This window comes from Camelus dromedarius, chromosome 6, assembly GCF_036321535.1.
Source record: "Camelus dromedarius isolate mCamDro1 chromosome 6, mCamDro1.pat, whole genome shotgun sequence".
NCBI classification, from domain to species: domain Eukaryota; kingdom Metazoa; phylum Chordata; class Mammalia; order Artiodactyla; family Camelidae; genus Camelus; species Camelus dromedarius.
Genome location: NC_087441.1, coordinates 28,521,129 through 28,542,217, shown reverse-complemented (window position 1 = coordinate 28,542,217; position 21,089 = coordinate 28,521,129). Strand labels below are relative to the sequence as shown.

The 21,089-nt window shown below is 37.8% G+C and overlaps 1 protein-coding gene across 3 annotated transcripts in view; it reads left to right on the top strand.

Moving 5' to 3' along the window:
• Positions 1–21,089, top strand: part of AKAP7 (A-kinase anchoring protein 7) — a 105,179-nt gene that overhangs the window by 14,487 nt on the left and 69,603 nt on the right. For all 3 annotated transcript variants that reach the window (XM_031455882.2, XM_064486699.1, XM_064486698.1), the window contains exons 4-5: positions 6,378–6,514; positions 9,086–9,246. In XM_031455882.2, coding sequence (XP_031311742.2) covers positions 6,378–6,514; positions 9,086–9,246 — 298 coding nt within the window. The remainder of the gene's footprint in view (positions 1–6,377; positions 6,515–9,085; positions 9,247–21,089) is intronic.

Genomic DNA, 21,089 nt, shown 5'->3' with positions numbered 1-21,089 from the left:
AGTGTTTCTACAGAATGCTAATGAATTTTTAAAACTCAAAGCAAGCAAAATTGAAACCAAACAAATATATATCAAAGAAAAAATAAATTCCATTGGGACATTCTAGGGAATATCTAGACCACAAGATACAGTTTAGTTGGGGACAAAAGATAAGATAAAAAGAGAAATTGTATTACCGAGCAAAACAAGATACTAGAATTTGATACAGTAAAGAATTAGGCTCTGATTTTACAGGTACGTAGTGGTGAGTTAACAGTAAAATAGCCCTTGAAAGTGTTTAGGTGATAACAAAGTTTAACATAATCGGCAATTATATATTACATTAAAACACTTGTAAGTGACTTGGACAGGTTTTCCCTGAGATTTAGAATCCCATGTACGTATGGGAATTAGAAGAGAGCAGGAATTCACAGGTCCTAAGGAAACTGCCTATGAAGCAGGTGGTGACATCCCCAAGGGCATGCGATTTCGGGTGGAAGAGACGCCTTGATTTCTTGCCTGGAGATTGTTCACCCCAGAGTCTGTGAGAGTAGATGTTTGGTGAGTCCGTCTCTAAGTTGCTTTGCTTAGGCCCTTCATTTTCTCTTGCTCCCTTCATGCCTTTGCTCTTGGCTCCCCTGGTCCTGGGTCACCCTCCGAGCCTGCCCCATCCCCTCCCAGCCCTGTGCTGGCCTCTTTCCTCCTCCAGCGAAGACAGGCGGGTGGGGTGACATGGTGGGATAGGGCATGTGCAGAAGGGGGCCCCGAGAGGAAAGAGGGTGGAGGGGTTCTTTTCTTCTGCCACTGAGTTCAGGATTCAGGCCACAAAGATGGGAGGAGGGGCATGGGAGAGAACCCTTGGTTTTCACTCTGTACGCTGCAGTAGCCTTTGTTTCTGCTTCTCAACTCCTGGGAGGTCATGTAGAAACTAGGGGAGAGTACAGGCTTTGGAGCCCAACAGGCCTTGTTCGGATACCAGTCAGGCCACAAACGCCACTGTGGATGTAGGTCAGGTTACCAAGTTTCTGTAATTCCAGTGTATTCAGTTGTAAAATGGAGATGATAATGGTCATTTTCTAAGTCCAAATTTGGACCCGTCCTCTATTTATACAGTTCAGTATTTCTCCATTGATACCTGGATAAAGACAAAGGCTTTGCCATATTCTGCAAGGTTTTTCATGGCCTGGCTTTTTCCCTTTCAGTCCTCGTTCCTCCTGCCAGAGCACCCCTGGGCTTCCTTGAACTTACCAGGTTCCCTCTGCCCAGGGAAAGCCTTCTCTGCCTGGGAATTTTCTTTCCTCTCCTTTTGGTTTTGTTAATGCCAAAATCACAGCTCAGACCTCTCTACCCGTGACCACCCTGACTAGGTCAACCCCCCCATCCCTGCCCTCGGGAAAAAAAAAAAAGACATTCATGGCTTTCCTTTGGTCATTTCTCATCTTTGAAATTTGACACTTGTTAGTCTTCCTCACAGTTTTTCAGCTCTTTCCCAGTACCTAGAACAGAGCTTGGCAAGAGATGATGCGCGCGCGCGCGCGCACACACACACACACACACACACACACACAAAATACTGTCATTTTGGGGCAGAAGATGCGTTTCTGGCATACCAAGTTCCGGTTTTTATAATAGAGGTTCAAAGCAGTTTGCTTTCCAGGGGGTGGGGTGACTTGTGATAGTGGGGAATACAAGTTTCAAGTAATGTGGAAACCAAATAATTTAATGTTTCTGTCTCAAGAAGACTCACTTGTGGGTCACCGAACGCTTAGGTGCAAATATGGGGCCAGGGGTGGGGGAGAAGTAGGAATGGGAGAAGATTAGGAGATACTTTTTATAGCTTTTGTATGAACACCTTTTTGTTTGAAAGTATCCGATGTGAATTTTCTTTTTAAACTACTTATGAGCTTTTGTGGGAAGGCCTGGGAAAAGGAGCAGCATTTATAACGTTGTTTCAATGTGAGACTGTATTCCAAGTTCCAATTAAATGACCTGCAAACAAGCTTTTGGAAGCTAGCACACTGACAATGAGCTGCTCTACTTTTGGCCTCTATTTGTTGGCACCTAGTTTTAAAGAAGAAAGTATTCAGACTTGCGTGGGTCTTTGATTTTAAAACACATTCTTAGTTTGGAGTGCTTTCTTAATGGAAAATCATGATTTTTCATATTTTTAAGAAATAAAATTGGAAAATGAATTAGAATGCATAAAAATATACTAATTGCAAGTATATGAAAGTATGTGCTTGTCCACTACCTGCAGGTCACATATTAGTTTAAAAATAAAAATAAAGTGACTATAACTCAATAAAAAAAAGTTTAAAAAAATAAAAATAAAGGTGAAAAAATTTAGTGATGTTATAATAAATTCTAAATATTTCTTAACTGGCTTGAATTGTTTCATTATTAGTTCTAGGTGGATTTAGCCATATGTTGGTTTTGTATGCTTTCTTATGAGCGATAAGGTAAGTCATCACTGAAAAATGCAAGGGACCAGTTAGAAGCTGATTATAATTAAGAGTGTATTAATTTTTTTTGTAAGATAATCTTTTTATACCAATGGAAAAGTGTGATATTTTTAGGGGTTTTAAAAGGCACTTGTTAGACATTTATTACATTTAATTCTGCATTTCATCATTTTGTAATGTGAGAAATTAATGATCTTATGAAAATACAGAAGTAGATTTGTGCATTCTGTTCCTTTCTGGGAAATGTAGTTGTGAAAGTACTTGATATCATCATGTATGTTAAGCACTTGGTGGATACAGAAAATTCTTCTATTTGAGGATGGTTTTTTTACTGCTTTACTCCCAAGTTATCGCTGTATCATCAGTTTTTCAAGTTCTTCTCATGGTGTGGAGAAGCAAGAAAAATGAGCGTATTCAGCTTTGTAGAAAAGTTAGGTAGCAAATTGATGCGATAATTCCATTAAATCTTAATGAGGCAGCAAATTAAGGAATAATGTATGGTAACAGCTTAGGAAAAAATCCAAAAATAATGTCAAAAGACGAAGTCAAGGACATCCTCCTCCTGTGTGCCAGACTGTAACTGCTCTGCCTCACGCACTGACTTGAAGGTATTTTCTTTGAGCTCATGTATGCTTTGAATCAACTTGGAAGCTTAAAAGATAGAAAAATGAATTTTCTTATTGTCTTATTTTTAGGCATGTGAAATATGGCTTAGTAGTGAGGTTTAGCAGATGGCTGTCTGTTTTTATTCTCTAAATACAAAGAAATTACTCAATGTATGAAATATTTAAGATTTTAATAAGCTTTTATTTTTAAAAATTTCTTTCCATATCCTGTTTAAATATGACTCTATAATATTAGGTTTAAAAAGACTACATTGTGCAGTAGTGCCGGTGGCAGGGGATTATGATAACAGATAAGCTTTAATGGCTTTGTAGAATTTTAAACAGTGGCTGTAAAAATTAGTTTCCTTTGGCCTTTAATGACACTGGTACTTTTTAAAATGGCATACAGAGAAGACTCTGAAGTTTTTTCTTTTTTTCTTTTTATCTTTTAAGAATGTAATTAGGAATAAAAAAGCGTTAAAAAATTTAAAGATGGTATCAAGGAATATATAAATTAATCTGGAGCATCAAAGCATAGTTAGAAATACATTACTTGATTAGATTATCTTTAGCATTTTCATAGGTTGAGGTTAATTTTGTGTTATAAGTACTGTGTGCCTTTAGAGAAACAGTCTTCAAAGTGTTCTACAGTTTTTAATTTGCAATTTTACAAGCTACTGGATAATTCAAAGATACGAATGGTCTAAAACTATTTTGCACTAGTTAGTGGGACATTGCACTAAAATGATGAGTATACAATCGGATGGAAATTTTTGAGCAGTGTCCTGAATTTATATATAATTAGTATTTGAGCTTAGAATGAAGACTATAAGTTTTTATGAAAATGCAAATACTCTACCCAGTAAGTGCAGGTGGCAACCCCCAAATTGTGATAGTGAAAATGCCTCCAGGCATTGACAAATGCCCCTTGGGGTAGAGAACCACTGATTTTCGTAATCTTGGCAGTGCTGCATACCTTATATTAGGCAAATGGTGTAGAGCTTGCATGTAGCTTGTCTACTGTGGTCTTTAACACATCCCTGTAAGTGTGGTGATGCTTTATAATTAGAGAAACCAAGACTCAGTGAGGCTAGGTGACCTGTATGAGGTTACACCTGCAGCAGACCCGGCGTTAAAATCCAGGATTTCTGATGCAAGGCCAGCACCCTTGATTTGCATCACTCTGTATGAAAAAGTTCTCATCGCAAGCCACTTTTTCATGATCAGTTAAGCCAGAATGACCATTTTTACCGGCTGAGATTTGAAGATGTAGTTATACTGTTTTGAGTTCTGACATTCTTGAGCACCCATGATTCACTGGACAGTGGGCTGGGCCCTTCCCACATGACCCTGGACTCCCTTGAGCTGCTTCATTGTTCCTGCGAGCCAATCTCAGCACTTCTTTGCCCCTGGGAAAAAACTCTCAAAAATTCAAATGTAAAATCATCGCAGAGTAGTATTAGACTTACACTAAAGGCTTTTTTGTGAGGGCTCATATATTCTATTACACAGGATCCAGTACGACTTCCTTAAAATCTCCTTTAAATGTCTTCTTCCCCTCGATGTTTCATTTCTTGAGTCAGTAGCCGCATCTCTGCCCCTCTCCTTGTCTCCTCTTGAAAATATATTCCTTGTGCCTTCTCCTCCTTGGTTTCTGACTGCTTCTCCTCCTCCTCACTCCTCCTGGATCTTTTCCTCCAGGTATTTCCCTCATCTTTTCTCATGTATTGCACGTTATCCTTTTCTCAAGTTCTGTGGCTGTTTTTAATCTTCTATATTTAATTTATTTTAATGGTGGTAATTACCAGTACCTACCTCATAGGATTGATGGGAGGCTTCATTGAACTAATATGTGGAAAATGCTCACAGTAGTGCCTAGAAACTAGTGACCATACAAGAAAGTCCTGTTGTTAGTTCCTGTTGTTGTTGAAATGTTGTGTTTATGATTATTTCCAGGCACTGAGGTGAGACAGCAGAGTAGAAGAAATAGACGTTGCCCTCAGGGAGTTCACTATTTCATTTTATCCATACAGAGCAGAGGAAACTGATTCTAAAAGATCTTTGTGTACTATTACGTTAGGATCATTTTATTTATCAGGCTATCAATATTCTTTTGTTGGGTATCATGGAAGTGACATCTTACCTTGGGAAATATTGTGTTAGGTATTATTACGTAACCTCCTACCAGGAAAACACCGTTTCCTGTGTTACTCTCTTCCAGATTGCAAGGAATACAGGAACACTGAGGGTACTTTGGGTGATGCGGATTTATTGTAAAGATATGTGGGAAGTCAGATCCCAGGACAGCGTCTCATGATTGGCCCAATCACATTTTGCAGATAATGGGAATATTGTTCAGGATAAAACAGCTCCTCTAGTATCAGAACAGTCAGCTGTGCTCGTGATTCAGCTGTTTCTTATCTCTGCTGTCTTTTGAGGGACTCCTCTTGCCAGCCCCGTCTTTTCCTTTTCTCTCTAGTTCAGCCACCTCTGGGCTTCTCTGTGCGCCCTTTTCTTTGGGATTGCTCAGTTTACTATTTCATATTCAAACTGTTTTTCAATGCACTCACATTTAGTAGTTGATTAGAATTGTCTCTAACTGGAAATGGAGGAGGGAAAAGGCATTATTCCTCTTCTTGTGTCTCTTGAGTAGGTGGGGAGAGGAAGGCTGATGAGCGTCCAGGGATTTTGCTTGGATGCAGACTGTATGGTTTTTCTAACACATGCATTTAGACTTAATTTGTAGCAGTCTCTCCAAGGTTATATCCCTCCTCACATGTCTGGGAAAATGATGGTAGTCATGCCTGTTGAAATTATTGCTGTCCTCAAAAATCTTAAAGACCGTGAAGAATGGGTTCTGAGACACACTCACTTGGGGACAAATGAGTATTATTGCCACTGGAAATGGGATGTTGTCTGCTGGTTTGACCTTTCTGTGGCAAGCGTAAAACTTTTATTTTTAGAAAAGAGCATAATTATAGTGAGTCATACTGTGTATTCCAAGGAGAAGTTTCTGGAAAGATAACATGGCTATTGAGAGTTTTTGCACTCAACCAGTGATGACCCAGTCTGTAAAATAAGGTTGTTGGTCTTAATGTTCTTAAGATGGACAAGCATTGTGTGACTTTTTTTTTTTTTTAACTTAGATATCCTATTAAGCTTTCCCAGTCATCACTCCAGGATATTTGAGAATTAGTAGACAATTAAGCATTGTTTGGTTGAAGAATCTTGAGATTGTTCCCATTTCAGTTGCTTATTTTTCTCCTTGGTTTAAAAGTTGCCATAAGGAAATTTTGCTTACCTAATTTCTGTTTTGTCTGTTTGTGATTAGATTACAAAAGGAATTAAGATCCTGCAAAATGCAATAATACAGCAAGATCAGCGACTGGCCAAAGCAATGAGCGGTGATGGTTCCTTTCATATTACCCTGCTAGTGATGCAGTTATTAAATGAAGATGAAGTAAACATGTGAGTAATGTATCTTTCTTGAATATTGTTTTCCAAGTTACTGCTTTAATATAAGTAAAACTTAGCAGAACCCACAGAGGCATTGAAATTCTGAAGATGTATTCTTTGTTATAATTTATTCCAACTCATAAGTCAGTGTACAGAATAGGCTATATAAATATTCTTCCTCATCTATACTTTAAACCCTGTTACTGTTATCAGATGGTAGCCCCTGGTTATGCAGTTATTTTTCTCATGTTAATTATGTAAGTTCTCTGGAGTCTGACTGCTTAGGTTAGGATTCCAGGTAAGGATTTAGAAACCATGGCGCAACCACTTCTTAATAGCTGCCTGATTTTGAGCAAACCATTTACTTCTGAAGTAAGTGGAGAAAATAGTAGTACTAATATGTGTAAATGCTTAGTACAGAGCCTAGCACACAGTGGGCACTCGAGGTTATTAGCTGCTAGATCTGCCATTTGCTAGATTAGTGGACAATTTCTGTTTTACCTCACTCATTCCTAGAGTGCCTGTACACCCCGCACCCCCAGATCCAGAGTTGTGCCATGAAAGTCGGGTGTCAGTCATTGACTGTAGCTTTCCGACCTGGGGTGGAAGACCTTGCTGTTCCTCCAGTTCCCTGGGATTCTCTGTCTGTATGTCTGGTGGCCCCTTTCCCTGTTACTGCCTGTAGAGCCTCTGGATTAAGCTCAGGCTTAAACTCTTTGGAAAACCAAAGCCGGAATAGATTGCAGGTTACTTCTGTTTCCTACCCTGACATACAGTCTGAGGGAATGAAGAACAAGGCTTGGGTTGGGAAGGGGTTGAGGAAAAGGGAAAAAAAAAAAATGAAGAAAACAATACATTAGTAACTCAAAATATACAAATTATGATTCTTGTAGTTGTTTCTTTCAAATAGTAGAATCACATGTCTTTAGGGGTCAGGCTTCTGATCTTTCCCAACCTGAGTTTTAAATACAGCTTTTGGGTCTGAACTCCAGTTTCAGAATTCTGTTTCCTACATGCCTATACTCTATTCATTTTACCATAAAGAAGTCATTCCATAAACTGTTTCTGAAAAGATACTCTGTTTTAAAGAATTTGAAAGTTAGTGATACTTACCAATAGGCACTATGCCTCCTTCTCACTCTGTGACCAATGACATCTCATTAGGACAAATTTATTAATTTATGTTACTAAAGAACTGAAAAACTGGGCTGAGTTTAGATCATCTATATTTCTTTAAAGAAAAATAGGATATAGAACTCATTGTCTCCGAAAAACCCTCACCATTAGCATGGCCTGCTTTCATATATAGTTACATTTAAAATGAGTCTCTTGAATTCCCCTGATTTGTGATGGATGAGCCAGAAATGGCTGTTCTATTTCTACATGCTTTAAATCAGTACATAGTGACAGACGGTATTGTAGTAGAAGTGTGTACAGTGTGTCTTTTTGGATGAACATAAATACAGTTAGGAAAGATTGGATTTTGGATGTGGATTTGGAGGTACAATGAAAAATGTTGACATTTCCAAAGCTATTTTGAAGTATTATACATTGTTTTGACAGAGAAATGAGACAGTATGGGAGCTATGGATGAAAATCAGTTAGAAACTATCAAAAACTAATTAGAAGTATGAAAGATCTAGAAAAATGCCTACATTGTTTTTCACATATTTGACATATAATTATTACTGGTGAACAAATGGCTGATCAAGATAATTTAATGGTGGTTCCCCAGAAGGATATTTTAAACCCCTCTCCATAATGTTAAGAATGCTCTTATTTCTTTTTTGAGTAATTGCTGCCCTCTAGTGAGATTTTAGTTTTTTTTCCTCATAAAGTACCTATACCAAAATCCTCTTCAACATGGAAATAGTGGATTTTAATTTTCAAAATATTCCAAACCTGATAATGTGTAATTCACTAATATAGTAAACATTTGCTTTTATAAAGAAAAAATGAAGCATTTGAAATACAGAATAGCCTTTTAATCACATAGGCTAAACAGAAAAAATTTGTTATCAAACTTACGTAGCTGTAATTGATAAATATAAACTTGTACTTTGGTTGAACCCGAGTACAATAAATTATCTTATCATAGAGACTACAATATCTTAAAGAGATAATGTATTATAAGGTTTAGTAGAGTGTCTCATAAATACTAGTACTATATAAATATTAGTACTTTTAACAAGACGGTAGAACTTTCAGATAATTTAATGTAAGTGCTTGTAGGTATTAGGTTTTTCTGGACTATTTTAAGTAATTTTTTTGAGTTGTCCATACATTATTTCCTTGGTTGAAAACTTTTTGGTGAACTATAAAATAGCATCTTCTTTTATGCCTTTAATATAAAATAAATTACAATTAGGTAAAGATTTGTTCATTTCTATAGATTGTGTTTCAAAATTAATGTTAGTTTTATTTTGATCATATAGATTAGAGCTTTAAAGGTATTTTGTGCTTTAAAATAGTACAAATATCAAAATTAATTTATCTTTCTAAAACTGATGACCTTGCTTCTCATTTGATTTCGTACATTTTATTGATTAATATGTTACTAAAAAATACATTATCTCTCACCAGTGGTATTGATGCTCTTTTGGACTTAAAACCATTCATAGAAGAAATCCTCCAAGGAAAACCTTTGACTTTGCCCTTTGAAGGGGTTGACACTTTTGGAAATCAGGTTGGATTTGTGAAGCTAGCAGAAGGAGATCACATGAACCCACTTTTGGAGATAGCAGGTAAAACAAACAGTGATACACTTACATGAAATCTCTTCTGTTGAAGAAGCATTTTTTTCTCCCCATTCTTGTAATAGAGATTTGACATCTTTTAATTTGGGGGAGCCAGGGTAACCTCACTTTGTAAGTGAGCTGCTTCAGCATTTACTTGTGTAGGTAAGTAGCCAAATAAAAAAGGCTGGGAAAGTTATCTCGATTCCTTGACCCAAGGAATATGTTGATTCTGGGGCTGTCTGGAAGATGATGGACTGGACTCAGGTGTGTGTTAGGACTGTCCTAACCGTAAGTCTGAAGGATCCCGGTGCTTATCACGATATTTGACATATAGTTGGTATTTAATAAGCATTGAGTGAATTAATAAGAACCACCAACCGCCCATTGAGAGGCTTGTGGGGATTGTCAGCTCCATTCCAGAGTCAGTAGGCATTTTCCTCTGTGCTACCTTTTTTTCTTCCTTGGGTACCACCCTCTGAGCAGAAGGGCCATCTGTGATGGTAGAAGGTCTTACATCCATTGGAGAACACATTGTTTTATGCAGTACAATTGAAAACAGAGAAATAGAAGCAGAAAATTGTAAAATTTAGATGAGTGACTTTTGAGTTGATGCAGAGATCGTAGTTTGGTTATTAGTCTACATACTGCGAACAATTTTTATTTTCATTCCCTTTCATGTCAAGTCATTTCACGTCATCTCATTTCAGGTTCAGTAATCCTTGATTTATAATGCACTTTTATTATTACTCCATACTAGGTTTATTTTTATCTATCTATCTATCTATCTATCTATCTTAAAATAATACCATAATCATCTGGGAATCCACCACCCAGAACAAAAGCTAGACCTTGGTGGTAATCTAACCACATTTTTCTTTTCATTAATCCATCTTTTGGCCTTCCTTCATTTAAGCTAACCATCATTCTGAAGTTGGTGTTTTGGTGTTTATTATTTCCTTGTATTTTCTCAAAGTATGTGTATTTTTAATTGGTTTTAACCTTATAAAAAGGGTATCACATTTTATATGATCTTTTGAGACATACTTTTTTAAAACTTAATATCACATTGTCTTTATGCAGTTTTATAGTTGCCCATTCAAAAGTGCACCTCTTCTTGGGGTGAACGAGGCATGAGGATCAGATTCCATTTCATTGTTGGTTGAGTTTTTATTTTGTGGAACAAAGTATGTATAAACAAACAAAAAAACAAGCAAGCAGTTAAACAATATTTATGAGTCATTTAGGACTTAAAATCACTAGTTGGTCAAGGAGAGGGAAAAGTTTTGATGGCAAAGCATTTGGGAACCCATGCCTACAGTTCATAGACTTAATCTGTTCTTCCTGACTGCCCTGGAGAAAATGCTAGATTCAGGTCTTTCCTTTTGTAAATATCTCTGAGCTCAAGAAACATTTCTAATTAGTCATTCATTCATTGTTCTTTTAAATAATTCAATGGGTGCTTGCAACATTGAGAATTCCATCAATTCTTTGCAAATATTCTCACAAAGGCAGTTTCCAGTATTGATGAAAGATCCATTGTGTGCTGAGGAATGTGAAATATCATCCGCTTTAGTATGACTGTGAGCCCAAGGGTGTTGGTTTGTCATTTTAGAAAAGGCCACTGCCCCTGTAATTCCTTTCTAGATGCCAGAGACTGTTGCTTAAAAATATACAGACTTTTCTAAAAATTCAAACAAAATATTATAAAAAATGGACAATAGAGGGAGAACAGCACTCTGTCCCCTCATATAATCACTGTCTGATATGCATGCATTTAGTCTTTTATGTGTATATTGTACTGTTGCTTTGGATTATAGTTTTTATGCAGTTTTGTAAGAAATCTAAATACTTGAATATATATATGGAAAAATTTCAATGAAGTTTAGTTGGAGCCTCAATGTATATAGTGTTCAAATAGTTTGAATGTTCAGTACGTGTAACTTTTGTCAGTATGTTACTTCATTAGATTTGTTTTTAAAAGAATGCCTCAATTAGTATTGCTTTAGTCCAGCAGGATGAATAAAATAATGTCATATTTGTTTTGTGTCATATTTTATAAACTGTTTATTCAAATAGTACATCACAACTTTCAGAAGAATATATCCAGTTGACCAGGGTAATATATTTCTTACAACGTTGTAATAAACTATGTATATCTATATGCTTACGCTACTGAACTCAGGTCTGGCTGCTTGCGGCTTGAAAGCCAATATTTGAGAAGATAAGTGCTGGTAGGAATGGAAAGATTGCTTTATACAGGAGGTCAGCAACCTGGGGAGAGGGCAGACTCATGTCCCAGAACCAACTCCAAAGATTCTGCTTGGCCATGAAAGTTTTTGAAGGTAGAAAAGGGAAGTAATCTGAAGGCAGGAGGTCAGATTCTGCATCATCTCCTTCTGTGTGCAGAGTTGTCCACTTCTTGTGACCGTTCTTTAGATGCTGTCTTGTTCAGTCTGCTCATGAGATTACTGAAAGGAAAGCTGGGGAAAAGATCTAGTCATTTGTTAATTACTTATTTTTCATTTCTAATTCTTTAATCTAAGAAAGAGAATTGACAGGTTAGGTGAGACATTGTGTGATCAAAAGATTTGAAAGGTGTGCTTGGGCCAGCAGTTAGTTAAAATATAGCTTTGCTAAGGAAGTAAGAAGACAAAAAGGGTCCCCTGGAGAGAGCTGCTTTCTGCAAAGGGCTGCCTACAAAGAACTACTTATAAATCCCAACTGAAGTATCTCCTTGTTGACAGTTAGTTGCCTGCTTACATATCTGGGCAGAGCAAGCTACAATTACTTTGATGCCCACAAAGATCAGATTATTATGGGCAGTGGTGTTAATCCCATCCTGTTGTGGCCGGGCCTTGGAATTGTGCTAGCTGTCATTCACTACTGCTCAAGATGAAGCAGCTTATATTATGACTATAGTTGGGTCATCGTGTAGTTAGATTTTCCCCTCTGGTGCTCTTATCCTTGTGGGGGACCCGCAGGGTTCTGCTCAGTTTTACTTACACAAGAATATTAAAATCTTATTTGTTCAGAATAATGGAGGCAGAGCTAGTCTGACGTAATGGAAAGCAGTAGAATTGTTAAAGAACATATATTTAATTATTGAAGTGTTGATAAAAAAAAGTTCAAGTACATATTATGAAGTGAAACTAACTTGAAAATTAGAGTTTATGAATAGTCTGATCAGTTTTCATGGTTTTTCAATTTTCAAGTTAAAAGAAACCAATTCTTAAAATATTCCAGTGGATAGAAAAAAAGGACTAAATTTTAGATACTAATATTTGAACTCATTACTGAAAATTTGCAGGATGAAGAGTAATTTAGGATTAATGTATAAAATTGAAGAAAATTATTATGCATTTTGAACTAATAGTCTGAACTGAAGAACTACTGACTGTTATTTTTGGTAGATGCTGGTGGGCTGAAGAGACCAAGCCCGTCTTTGCGCACCATGTACATGTAGGTTTATGACGGTAGCCGCTGAAGGGAGCTGGTAAGCTATATGGCATCCGAGACCCTGTGTCTCAGCTTCCTCCCTTGACCTTGAGTGATCCTGTTTTTCCAGAAGAAAACAGCTCCTTCTCCTTTTCTAGCGTTACACAATAGCTCATAGAGCTAAAGAGGTATTTGAAAATTATGTGCTTACATGTTATTTCTCCACATTTTACAGTGATGAAATTGCACTGAAAGCCTCTTGCATTGAAATGAATATGTAATTTCATTCTTTTTTTTTAGTGAAATGTAATTTTGTTAAGAAGTGTATTAGATTGAGGAATTGCTAAAAATTTAGCCTGCTGAAATTATAGTAGTCCTTGCAAATCTTTTTTTTTAAATGAGAAAAGTGCCCTTGGTTAGCATGATAAAAGATTCGAAGTACATTTATCTCATAAAAGGAAGAATGAAAGGATGTTTTGGGATGTTCATTTGAACATTACTCGTTCTCTTATTTTGCCTGTCATGTCCCCCAAAAGATGGAAAGTGTATGCCTTGTGTTTCTGCTCCTTGTGAAGATTCATTTGCTGTTATCTTTGAGCCTTTCTCAGCTGCTCTACTCATGGACTTCTGACCATCACAGGCTGGTGGGCTTCCCAGCAGCCTGCTGACCCTCCCCCTTCATGGCCTCGGCTAAGCTGTCTTCAGAGATATCAGAACACCTCAGCCACACACCGTTTAGCACTAAGCAAAGATGAACTCTTCTCCCCAGTCAGAGTGTCTTGACTCACAGCCCTACTCCTCTGAGGGCCATTAGAGCCTCTGTCACCTGACCTGCCTCCGTGCAGGCCCCCGGAGGCAGAGATCCTCATACTTCCTCTCCTCTGTCACCCTTTTAAGCCTTTCCATCGTCCCTTGGGGAGGAAAATTGTTTTTCCTTGTACCCTCCTAGATTCTCCCCTGGGGACCCTGTAAACTTAGAGTGACAAAAGATTAATGAGAAAAACAAAGAGTTTGTTAATGTGTCCAGTACATGTCACGTGAGAGAAACCTCAATGAAGGGTAACTCAGAGGGGTGGCTGGAATGTGGGCTCATCTAGCATCTTAACAGAAGAATAGTACATTTGTAGAGAAGTGATTAGACAAGGGAAAAGGGTTTTAGGCTTTCAAGGGTGGCAGACGGTGGGAAGGTAAACATGTGGGGCTCTAACGGAGTAAGGTTTGTTAGCGCGTGTCCACGTCCACCTTGGCCAGAGAACTTTCCTGGGAAAGGGGATTTCTGGCAGTCCTCATTTTCCACGAATGTCTGCTTTTAGTCAGGCAAGGGAAATTCCAGGAAAGCTTCTTTCTTCATCCATTGATTCTCTTTACCTCTAGCTCAAAATACCCCTTATGCCCGAGTGGCGTATTTTGGCATGGCATATTCTGGTTCCCTGTATCCCCTCTTTTATCTTACTTGATTTTCAGTCAAACACTTAGATGGATTTACTTTATGCCAGGTATTAGTCTAATCATCTTACAAATGTTAACTCATTTAATCTTAACAACTCTATAAGATAGGGACCCTTATCATCACCCCTTTTTTATAGTAGGGAAACTGAGGCATAAAAAGGCTAAATAATTTGTTATAAGTGGTAGGGCCAGGACTCAAATCCAGGCAGTCTGGCTCTAGCTTCTGTGTTCTTTTTAAAAAATGTTATTATTATTTATTGTAATACATATATGGTATATAATATACATAAAGAATAATATTTGGTACAGAATAAATGCTCAAGTTAAGAAATATTGGCTGTCATTATCATTGTCATGATATAGTCTCCAAAAGCATTACTTTTTACTGGTTGTATAATATTCTAATGCATCATAGTTTATTGTACTATTTCCCTGTTGTTAGACTTTCTTTTCAAATTGAGGTGTAATTGACCTATAACATTGCATTTGTTTCTGGTGTACAACATAATGATCTGATATTTTTATATATTGCAAAATGATCACCACAGAAAGTCTAGTTAACATCCATCAGCACACATAGTTAATAGACAGTTTTTTCTTACAATGAGAACACTTAAGATTTACTCTAAAGTGACCTTCAGATATACAAGACAGTATTATTACTATAGGCACCATGCTATATATTACAGCCCCAGGATTAATTTTTTTATATAAGTAGCATTTTGTACCTTTTAACCCCCTTCCCCTGTCTTGCTACCTCCACCAGATTCTGTGTTCTTAATCACTATGCTAGTCTGTTACGCTGTAAATTAACAGCTGGACTCCTAAATAGCTTCTGGGAGCACCCCCTTTACCTTCCTGCCTGAGCTGAAGCCCGGCTCCAGTCTGAGATTACAGCTTCCTCATTCCACTGGACTCCCCACACCATGGGGCCCAGAGACGTCACCCACATTCTCTTAGTTCTCTCTTGCTTTGTCCCTGTTCTGCCCTAACACAGAAGCCTTTTGTTACTGGTGGGTTGGGTTTTGTTACCTTCTCCCTATCCTTTTTTGCTGTTGTCTGAGTATTTCCTCTTGCTCATTGAGGACTTTGTTCCCTTGCTTGCTGCAGCACCAAGAGCACAGCCATCCAGGCATCCTGGCTCAAAGCGAGCTGTGGTGTGGGCCAGAGCTGACAGAACCTCCCAACCCCCACCCCCAGCGCAGCCTGTGACCAGCTGAGTGACCTTAAGCAATTTACTTCATTCCTTACTTCATTTTCTTATTTGTAAAACGAGCATGGTAGTAACTGTTCTTAAAAGAGATCATATACATGAAGTGCTTTAGCACAGCATTTGGCGCATATACAGTGTTAAGTAGATGGTAGCTGTTATCACTACTACTAATAATTTATAACAATAATAATGATAAAAATCCGCCGTCACTATTACCATCACAACCCTGAGACTTCTTTGATGGCACCTCCTACCCTCCGCTCTGGCAGTATGTAAGCATGAAGTCTTTGACTCCATCTGCCAGAACTATCCCCAGACCTTGAATCGGGTATAGCCATCTGTCTGTCACCACAGCTCCCACCCTTCTGGCTGTTTCATTTCCTTCCCATTCCTACTCATGCTGTGGAGCCTCATGGAGGCCTCTGGTCTCCTCTTGGTGGCCAACATGGCTTATTCCTTCTTAAACCAGTTAAGGCTTCATGGTAGAGCACTCTCTTGGTGGCCTTTACAGGTGTCCCGTCTTCTTGTTCTCCTCTTTGACTTGGCTGGCAAACACCAGTGGTAGATCAATTCCATCATTTGCTTTTTCGCCCCAACACCTTGGCAAGGTAAAAACCAGACTTCTTGCTGTTGCCCATGGTGTCCTTCTGTTCTGGTTTCTTGCCTCTGTCTCCGGTCTGTTCATGGTTCTCTCTTCTCGCTCACTCTGCTCCAGTTACACTGCTCCCTTTCCAGTAAAGGAAGGAATTTAATAAATGCAAAAAATAGAAATGGAAAAAAATAGGTAAAATTGTATTTATTAGGATTACAAAAGTATTGTCTCTTTATTACTTATTTCAGTGTTCTTTTATATAGCGAAGTCTCCTAGTGTTTAAGATATATGTTAAGAAATTGCTCTTCACATAGGAAACAAACTTACGGTTACCAAAGAGGAAATGGAGGGGGGATAAATTAGGAGTTTAGGATTAACAGATTCGAACTACTATATATAAAACAGATAAACAACAAGGTCCTACTGTATAGCACAGGGAACTATATTTAATATCCTGTAATAAAACATAATAGGAAAGACTAGGAAACAGTATATGTACTATACTATATATCTATATATTTATATATCGAACTGAATCACTTTTGCTGTACACCAGAAACTAACACAAAATTGTAAATCAACTAGACTTCTGTAAAAAAATTGCTACTAAGACAGTTTGCTCCTTTAGCTATGAGGTGAATTATGTTATTCAGGGAGCATTCTTAGTTGACTTTTGAAGGCTAATGTATTTGCTATGTGCTTTTCTATTTAGTGCTTGAAGGAATGTCTATAATACTAGGAGGAATTGAACAGTCTCTTAAAATATTCATAAGCTTCTCTTCCAGAGCATGAGTTAACACAAATGAAAAATGACATGTGGTTTTCACACTAGCAATAACTTTTCTTATCTCAAAAATGATATTTCTATAACCATTACCCAGTACTCTGGCTAAGCAGTAGATTATACTATTAGGAATATAGAAATCAATGCTAAGAAATACTTTTCCAAAAGAAGGTGTCAGTTTTCCCTTATTTCTATGTGCCTAGAGAATATACTGTGCTGGAAAAACACATTAATAAAAATTAAATGTGCTTTGTGACTAATGTTTAAAACAGTATTGTAGATAGATATCCATCATCAAAGCGTTCAGGCCCAGTGAATAATGCGAACTGTTGGGCCAAAATTTGTCACTGAAGCCAGTAGAGAATGTTTCTTTAGAATCAGTTGATAGTAAAATTGATACATCAAATAAAATGTAAAAATGAATGTAGAGAGTAATGGGCAATACAAATGCCTACCATTTTGGTTTGTGTTAACAAAGCTCCTTTCCTTATAGCTCTTGTATTTTGGTAATTCTGAACATTGTCTTTCTCCTTGTTGGGCTGAAATCTGTCCCATGAGACTATCAGCTCCATGAAAGGAGGGACATGGGCATGTTTGCTGTCTTTACCGCGTAATGTGCCTGGCACGTGTGGGAACTGCCCAGTAAATAACTGAACACATGAATTTTACCTTTTACACCTTCATGCCATTTCTGTTTTGGGGACTGGTGTGAACGTGTTGCTAAGTTGCCATCTGAAGCTCTTCTACGTGATAGTTTTTCAAATACTTGAAGACTTAGGAAATATGCCCTGGTCTCTTTAGTCAAATTTTGGGAATTTAGTAAGTTAATCCATCATGGTATATGTTAAACCACCAGACATTGCCAATATTTGACAGTCTTTGAGCAGTAAAAATGATAGTTTTATATGATTCAGCTTAATATTTTGATTTTAGGTCATTTAAAACAGTTGAGAATGTGCCAAAACAGAGAGGCTCAAAGCTGGGTTATGAGAGGGTAGTTGAGAAAAGGTACACCTGTTTGTAGTTTATATGAGCTGAAAGTCTGTAAGTCAATTATGACAGTACGGGCAGACTTTGTTTAATTACACTTCACTTTATTGTGCTTCATATAGATATTGTGTTGTTGTTTTTTTTTAAACAAATTGAGGGTTTCTGGTAATCCTGTGTAGAGCAAGTCTATCAGTGACATTTTTCTAATAGCATTTGCTTACTTAGTGTCTGTGTCACAGTTCGGTAATTCTTGCAACATTTCAAACTTATTCATTATTACTGTATTGTTATGGTGATCTGTGGTCAGGGCTCTTTGATGTTACTATTGAGGTCATTTTGGGGTGCCATGAACTGTGCCCATACAAGATAGCACACTTGATAAATGTGTGTGTTCTGACTGCTCCACTAACCGGCTGTGTCCCCATCTCTCTCCCTCTCCTTGGGCCCCCCTGTTTCTTGAGACACACCAATATTGAAATTAGGCCAGTTAATAACCCTACAATGGCCTCGAAGTGTTCAAGTGAAAGGAAGAGTCAACTATTGTGGCAAACTTCATTGTTACCTTATTTTAAGAAATTGTCACAGCCACCACAACCTCCAGCAGCCACCACCCCAATCAGTCAACAGCCATCAACACTGAGGCAAGACCCTCCACCAGCAAAAATTACTACTCACTGAAGGCTCAGATGGTGGTTAGCATTTTTTAGCAATAAAGTACATTGTTTTTTAGATGTAATGCTATTGCTTGCTTAATAGACTACAGTATAGTATAAATACAACTTTTATATGCCCCCCCAAATTTGTGTGACTCGCTTTATTCTGATATTTACTTCATTGCAGTGCTCTGGAACTGAACCCTCGCTATCTCCAAGGGATGCTGTAATTGTTACGCATACAGTCTTCCTTAAAACGTGTGTTGGCCTGCTGGCTGCCTGTCTTACCTCTTCCCCACTATCTCTCATGTCAGATACAGTCTTTCAGAGTTTTTTTTTTTTTGGTACTACATGATCTTGCTTTGGCCCCGACGTTGAGTCAGAAGCTGACAACTTGAGTGAAAAAGGACTGTGTGGCATCTGTTCTGGGGATGGGTTGTATCGTTGGTGGTAGCTACCACCAGTCTAAGGCAGGGGACAGCATTCTCGCCCTTTGTGTATGTGCATGGTTTCAGTAATGCCAGCTGGCTGAGCTGTTGGCATCTGGACCTATTCTCCGCTGTAACTTTGGACATCTCCTTGGTTTCATAGACCTCCAACCTGGTACTCTGGTCCTCCCAATGTTATTATATAAATTCCTTTCCTGCTTAACTCAGCCAAAGTTGTCATCTGTTGCTTACAACTAAGAACTCATGTTTTCCTGGTATTTTAATGGTCTATTGTTTAACTTTTTTTCATTACTATAGAAAAGACAGGAAAAATCATATGGTGGCAGTGACTTGCAGTGAAGGGTTTTTAGGACATGCCCCAAATTTACAAACTGTGATCAGAACATCACATTGAGCACACACTAGCACTTGGTAGGTATCACAGAAGTAAAACAATAATGGAAGATTTTGAAAATGTGGGATAATACTTTGAGATATTGAGTAGCAGCCCCTTCCACATCACTTTGTATACCTTTACTGTTTTTTTTTCTTTGTACAACATATTGATATCTGACGTTACATATATGTGTATTTGTGGCACCATATATATATATATTTATATATATAGATGCTCCCTAAGGGCAGGGAATTATTGTGTCCCCAGCACCCAGCACAGTACCTGGTGTATAGTAGGCTCTCAATAACTATTTGCTGAATGATCAAACTTGCATTTGTTTCCTGAAATTCGTGTCTGCTATACAGATTTTAAAATAACCACTTTCATTTTTTGTTTGAGAAGAGAGAGAGAAAATTTGGGGTCCTTCGTGTAGGAGGCAGCACGAACTTTGTAGTCAGATTTGGGTTCAAATTCTGTCCTCTCCATTACCTAGCTGAGTGATCTTCAGATACGTTATTCATATCTCAGAGTCTCAGTTTCTTAATTTTTAAGAATGAGAATGATAACTTCCCTGTTAGGGTTGTTTACATACCTGAAACACCTGGCACAAAGGTGATGCTCAGTCCATATTCAACAGGTACCACGGACAGCTTGTGAATGCCAAGCATGTGCGCCAGGCACCATGGATGCTGAGCTGGTTGTCACCCAGGCTCTGCCCTAGGCCCCTCTTCTGTGAATGCAGGTTCTCTTCCCTGCTCTTGATCCTCCACGCCAGCCAGCACAGTAGCCACCCACACCAGCTGTCACCGACAGGGCTGATAATTATGTCCTCAGTAATTAAAGTGCATCCATTTAATTTTTCTCTTGTGCAGGTGTTTCCACTTTGAAACTACTCTTCCTGGGGACTTATATTCATTTTATTTTTTATTATTTTTATGTGTATCAGTCATTATAACAAAACTTTTCATCTTCGTTAAGTTCCCATGTGAAAAACCTGATGTCTTAACTCTCTATAAAAAATGCTCAGGCTGGATGGCAATATATTTGGTTTTGTTTTCATCCAAATATTTCTTGTTATAATTATGTGCATCATTAGTAGTCTCCAGATTTCAACAAAATTGGTGGTTAAAACTAAAGCATTCTTATGACTCTAGTATTGCATTAAAATATTTTTTATTTTTAAGGATACATTTCCTGGAAACATTAGGTAATCTTTCACTAGGTTCATAGTTTTAATTGTTAGAAAAATTTAGACATAATTAACATTTGATAAAAATTAATTGAACTTAAAAGGGACAATTTCTCACTGAATATTTGGATTGAATATGGTCTTATTTGAGATTCAAAGACATATTCTGTGTCCTATATTTCACCAGTTTCTATTTTTTTTATGGACATTATGGGTGGGATTATTGCTACTGAAGGGACCCTGTGTAAGTTTTTTGATCATTAATTTTCAAACTTTTTTTTTTTTTTTGGTAAGTGTTGGAATCCTTTTAAAAAATGAAATGGTACTCAGAAGCTCAGTGTGTAAAACAGGGGAGCATCTCTGACTGGAACCAGTGTGTGTGGGCATGGAGGGAGGTGGCAGAATCCCCGCCTTCCTCCTCCCCACTGAGTTGTTGAGGCAGCTTCTGTGCCCCTCCTTGACCCCACGGATCAAACAGGGGTTTCAGCCGGCTTGAAGCATGACTGGGGCACCTGGATTCCAGTTCCTTCTCTATGCTGAAGTGGAATGTGACCGTGAGCATCAACTTCTTACATTTCAGTTTTCTCATCTTTAAAATCAACTTAATGTTGAACCCTACCTGATTTTGAGATTAAAAGACCAAATAGGAAGTTGTTTACCAAAGGTCTCTGAAAGGGATGGATATTTCACATCTATGGCAAAGAATTCTGTCCTCCTAT